Source organism: Gymnogyps californianus, chromosome 8 (assembly GCF_018139145.2).
Source record: "Gymnogyps californianus isolate 813 chromosome 8, ASM1813914v2, whole genome shotgun sequence".
Taxonomy (NCBI): Eukaryota; Metazoa; Chordata; class Aves; order Accipitriformes; family Cathartidae; genus Gymnogyps; species Gymnogyps californianus.
Genome location: NC_059478.1, coordinates 12,854,094 through 12,860,093, shown reverse-complemented (window position 1 = coordinate 12,860,093; position 6,000 = coordinate 12,854,094). Strand labels below are relative to the sequence as shown.

Sequence of the window (6,000 nt, the reverse complement as noted above, 5' to 3'; positions counted from 1 at the left end):
TAACTCACCTGGAACATTATAAATCTGTCTTTGTTAGAGAAGAGTTAAATCCTTCATGTCAAAACACTTTTCACTGTGAATGATTTTGGTAGTTTGTTCATTCTAGCACAGCACCCATGGTAAAGATTATCCATATTATACCAATTTGCTTTATATTGCATCAAACCTCCAAAATGTCAACATATCATATATTTTGTAATGCATTGATTCTTGGACAATAACTCTAACTCTTATTGTTTCTAAAAGGGTGCTGGTGCCAGAAGAAAAGAATGATTGATGGGAAACAGACACCAGCCTGTAGACACTCATCCTTTTGCTTCGGATACTGATTTATCAGTGTGTCTGGGCATCCCCTGCGAGCCCTGAACACAGAGGATCACTCAGGGTTATCGACAGTGTAGCTGAAGACCTGCAACTTCACAAATTATTATCTGCTATTGGACATCTTTTACAAGAAGCCCTGACAGATAAGTTATAAGACAAAGGACAAGCGCTGCGTTGCTGTGAAAGGCTGTCATCGGAGTCTGGGTGGCTTCTACCAAAGTCTGCAACTTAGTGAAACAAACACCCTATCCTAATGCTTCACGTTTGAGTTGGAACCTATTTTATAAAATATATACATGTATGTGCACGTATATGTATAGTCTATAGACTGCACGTACGCCAGTACTGAGCATCCTTACGAAGGTGACATAAAAGGATTTAGAAATGTATTTGTCAAGATTCCTGTCACTTCACGCCCTCTGGGTTACCGTATCCTCCGTGATGCAGCACTACCCTTCCGTGTGGGGACACTATGACGTGTGTAAGACTCAGATTTACACAGAAGAAGGAAAAGTATGGGATTACATGGCCTGCCAGCCGGAAGCCAGAGACATGATCAAATATGTAAAAGTGACTCTGGATCCCCCAGACATAACGTGTGGAGATCCTCCTGAGACTTTCTGTGCAATGGTAAGGCAAGCTTTTCATTTTGTATAATTAGTGGGTATATATTTGTGATAGATGGCTTCAAAATGGAAGCCCTAGAATGCACATGTTATTATCCAAGAAAATCTGCATTATATTCCAAATGTGGAAGGTTCTGCTGAACAAAATGCTGAGCAGTGAATTAAGCTGGGCAATGAGATGTTCTACTTATGGGGACCTAACTTGACTTTGTCTGAATTCAGTGTCTCTCTACGTCAACTTTTAATGACTTAAAAGAAAGCAGCATAAAACTGGTGCGCTAACCCGTAACTGGGGTGCATTTGCTTGGATCACAAAAGACTTGAGTGAACTGGTTCCAATATGATCGCCTGAAAGCATCATAGCGTGGTATAATTCAGCATCATTTCCAAACATGAGACTGTTGTTAGAAACTCGAACTGCAGAAGCTTAAAAAGCAGTGGTGGGAGCTGGGCTGGTGGAGTTTTTCTGGCAAGCCCATGCAGCCGCGGGCAGCGTTGCTCGAGCTTTGCTACGGCACGCAGCAGGTGCATACCAGCAGGTCCATACCTGCATGCATGGACAGTGCAGCAGGAAACACCTTCAGGTAGGGGCCAGCTCTACCAGCTACTGACAGCTTTCTTCTTTAACTGAAACTGCAGGCATTCAAGCCAACTAAAAGACACCAAAGTCAAGCTCCTTAATTTAGATGCTCCTAAACTTAGAGACTAGTTTTGGAAATGTTGGGCTTGGTAAATAATTGTACGGGTATAAGAAACCAGGCAGACACTATATATATCAGCCTGTTACAGCTGTGCTGCTCCCAAGTGTTTGATAGATCGTGGTGTAAGAGGTCATTCCTTCAACTTGTAGGTAACTTGTTTCTCCTCACAAACATGGAGAATTTATTTTCTTTGCTACTGAGTATTTCTGTTAAATATTGAGTGGAAAATACAGTATTGCTTGAGTAGAAAATGTGAGTTTGAGATGCAAAACGTGTACTTACATCTATTAATAAAGCACTGGAAACGTATATCACATTACCTACATAATTTAGATTTGAAAAACCAATGAGTTCTGGTAAGTGAGGTTATCATAACTGAGAAGGGTCTACAGGATATTTATTTGCCTGCGTACGAGTCATCATTGCTGTGTGACAGCATCCCCACAGGAAGGAAATTTGCTTTTAAATGCCTTATAGTATCATTTTCAACTACTATTGTTCTGTAAGGAGTTCAGGTCCAACCACACATACATTTAGGGCATTATATGCACGCATGCAGCTGCTTCCCACGTACATTATGGTAATAGCCACGTGATAAATTGCGGAGCTACGTGAATAAATTACATTCACTGTGAACCTTTGACTGCACCACTTGCTCTTTGCCCACTAATCCATCTCTGTTGACATGGCTTTGACACACTAAACCTCGAGCAGCTTCAAGCAGCCACTGTTTAAAAACAAATAAAAGCAACGTGCCCTGTGTAATATGGTCTTTTTCTTTTTTCTTTATCTTGAAATGTATTTTCCTCCCTCAGAATAGCGATAGCTGTGCTTTAGCCCTCAATCAGTGATGTTTAGTAACTCATCATGTAGTGAATAAGAAAATTTGTTCTTTTAACGCAGAAGAAACTGCCCAGCAAAACTTGTTTCTTCCTTTTAGTGCAGATAAACATTGCAGCAGTTCCTGTCTTAGGTAATTTCTTAAGTTTCTGAATGCCTTGGTTATCAGGCTACTCTCTAGTTAGAATAATGATTTTAAACAAAAACCAAACAAACAAAAGACATTTTGATTAAATCTAAGTATTAAAAATGGTGCCAGAACTCTCCCTGAAAACATTTGACCCAGCAAGGTCCTTGATGCTGTGATAGGGGATGAAAGTTTGCTTGGGAATGACCTGAGGTTACAGCTGTAGCTCACTTGCTGCTTGAGCCCTTTAGATGCAGAAGGCCACCAGAATCCTGACGCAAGAAGCAGAGAAAGAATTGGGGAGAGGGAGAGAGACTGCACACAATGAGGGTGTGTATTTAGTGACGTGAGTGTAGAGTGACTGACTCCTACATGATAAACTGTTGTATTTGCTTTCAGTATAGATGTACATATACACTATATTCAGATATGCATTGGTAATGGCTTGACTTACTTGAAACACTAGGAGAATGACAGAAATATTTGATGTTCCTGAGGTACTGCGCAGCAGCAACGCGCTCTCGTCCCTAAAAATGCTTCATGTCTATCTGTACTGTAGCTACATGTAGAAATTGCACATTTCCTTCAAAATGAGGTTTTACATGTTTGTAGGGCTGAGCCTTTGGCATTTCCCCATGAGGAGATCTTTTATTTTTGTGTTCATTTTTGGTTTTAGAAAATTAGTTAAGAAGATAGCACTGACATACTTGGAGAAGGTGGGCAGTGGAAAAGAGCGCATTCCTGTTAGGCATGTTCTTGCACTAAAAAATCCTGAATTTGAAATGAGAGATCCAGAGGTTTCTTTTCAGCATGGTGAAGTGCTGAACTGACTTATACAAATGCTTGGTTTTATTGTTGTGAGTATTGGATATTTGCGTGCTAAACCTGTGTACCAGTGTTTTGTTATTGCAATCAGGTTAACACTGCCTTAGAGGAGATCAGGGTCCTTTCAGATATCCTAACAATAAGCAAGGGTACCAAACAGCTGAGCCTGCTTTTGCAGGAAGAGGAGGTGGTTGAAGCAGCCTCCTCTTTTGTTTCCATATCAGTTCTCTGATCAGGCTTTGTTAATTTTCTGTTCACCACAGACTATATGGACTAAGGTACTAGCTGTTGAGTCTGTGTCAGCTATCAGTGTAGTATAGATTATATCACTGAAACACAACCAGACTGAGAGGTTCACCCAAGTCCTGCTGGGAGATTATGGTAAAATCCAAGGCAGTCTGTGAGAGGGAGATGATAATAGTCTGCAATAACACACAATGCAATCGTGCATTGCAATGCACGCAAGCACACAATACAGAGGAGATGGGCAGTTAACGGTAAAATTTGCCTCCTACTTATTTCTGCATATTCCCCATGGAATTAAGTGTTCTTACGAGTCCATTATGAATTTTTACTCGGTGAGCTTGTTTAGTTGACAGACCGAATAATGAGGTTTTGCACATGCAGATTTGTTGCAAAATGCAACACTCCTCTAGTTGGTAGCTAAACCTAGCACGTGGCAGCTCACCACTTGTAAGTACCTTCGGGTTGTCCCTCCAGGACAGCATCCATAGGTATTATGGGGAACATGCAGCAGGAAAACTATCCCACAAGTGCTTTTATGCGATCTATTCTGAGAATAACATTATAGTTTCTGGTGACATTCAGTATTGACAACTCATGAGATTATTCTGAAACCTCAAACCCCTGGAGTCCTATGATTATGTGAGATTCTCAGCTTTCATTTAAAACATCATCTTTATTTTCTTAGTCCTTCTGGTTGCAGAGAAAAGTTTGAAAATGAAACTAAGAAGCTCAAAAAGCAGAAGCCAAATAAATAGCCCTCCAAATTATTATTTGTTTACAATCTCATCATTTTTAAAGTCGCTCAGGATTTTTAGGGCTTGGGGAAGGATTTTGCTCGAGAGGAGAGATGCATGAAAGAAACCTATAAATAAATGAATGGCTTAGAGCAGTGAATGCTCACAGTTTCTGGCTGTGGAGTTGCTTATATCTGTAAGAAGGACGTGACAGCATCCTTCCCCAACAGGTAGTACTCCTCCTGCCTGCAGAATAACCAGCCCCCTGCAGAGGTGGTTGACTGGTCACCTTTGGCTTCCCTGTACATCTTCAAGCAATCTCTAGCTCTTGGAGTGAGGCACGCATGCTGGCAGACAATGCATGTCTGCTTTCTGTGGCATTCCTTCGAGGAAATTTGGCTGTCCTTTGTCAGTCACAGAGTTGGACTGGATGGTCACAGCGTTTGAGCCCGTGTGACCATTCCTGTGGGTCTGTAATTCATGAACTTTGAGCATTTGGCATTGGTAAGAGTGTGTCTGGCACCATGCGCTTATGCTTAGTTGGCCTGGGAGGAGAGGGAAGGGGAAGGAGAAGAGAGAAGAGAAAGAAGCTACTTCACGTTTTCAGAACTGCAGGATTCACTTTGCAGAGATACTGTAAGCAAATTTTTAAGTACCTGGGGGTGCTAGTTCTCATGGCCTGCAGCATTTCAGTTTACAAAACAAATCTGCTTTAAATCCCCGGTAACTAGCAGTTGGTGAAATCTACTTCCCTCTCCGTAAGTGCTTGTTACAATTTCACAAAATTCTATCCAGTTATAAAAAGAAACAAATCTGACTTTTCATGACCGTCACAATCTTTTGCCCTACAAAAACAGTGCATAGGTGGCTGCTGACTTCTTTATTTCCAAAACATTTGCCGGCTGTGCCCCCGGTACGAGCATCAGGAGCCCCCATGATGCTGCTCAGGGCTCGGGGGTCCCATTGCCCCAGAGGCGTACCTGCCCCTCTCAGGGGCTGGCCCCTGGGCTGAAATCCAGCCTTTAGTGTGGGGTTTGCATTCAAACCTTAGCGAGGATTAGTGTGTAAATTAATCACGAACTTCACCAGGAGACTCCTAGTGGCTATTGCTGTAATTTGCAAACTAGAGACGAATTTACATTACCAACCTGTGTTTGCGGTTGAAATGGCAACATAAAAATACAATTTTCTGCTTATGTTTAGACCTAGCTATCATAACACCATCCCACATCCCAGTGGCTAAAAAAAAATGATGAAATTATCAGCAATTATCGTTGCCTACAGCTGATTTTCTTCATAGTTTAAACAGAAGCTTGAAAAGAAGCTTACAGACGGGAGTCCCATGCATTTGTACAATTTATAGAGCAGAAATAATGATGACAGTAGAAATTTGAGCCTTTGAGTGCTACTCTGTATTTCATAGCCAATCAAAACTAAATTAAGAAACAAAGATTATTAAAAAGTCTTCTGTGCATGTAATTCCGGCATAATATTATGAGGTGGACATTAAATTTTTCCCTCTGAGACTTTCAGCATCATTAATATAGCATTCCTTTAATTACAAGTAGGCTCATATT

At 41.2% G+C, this 6,000-nt stretch overlaps 1 protein-coding gene across 7 annotated transcripts in view; it reads left to right on the top strand.

Annotated features, from left to right (window-relative positions):
• Positions 1–670: 670 nt before the first annotated feature.
• NTNG1 (netrin G1) overlaps positions 671–6,000 on the top strand; it is a 149,886-nt gene continuing 144,556 nt past the window's right edge. For all 7 annotated transcript variants that reach the window (XM_050900912.1, XM_050900909.1, XM_050900907.1 and 4 more), the window contains exon 1: positions 671–954. In XM_050900912.1, the coding sequence (XP_050756869.1) occupies positions 709–954 (246 nt within the window). In that variant the 5' untranslated portion in view covers positions 671–708. The remainder of the gene's footprint in view (positions 955–6,000) is intronic.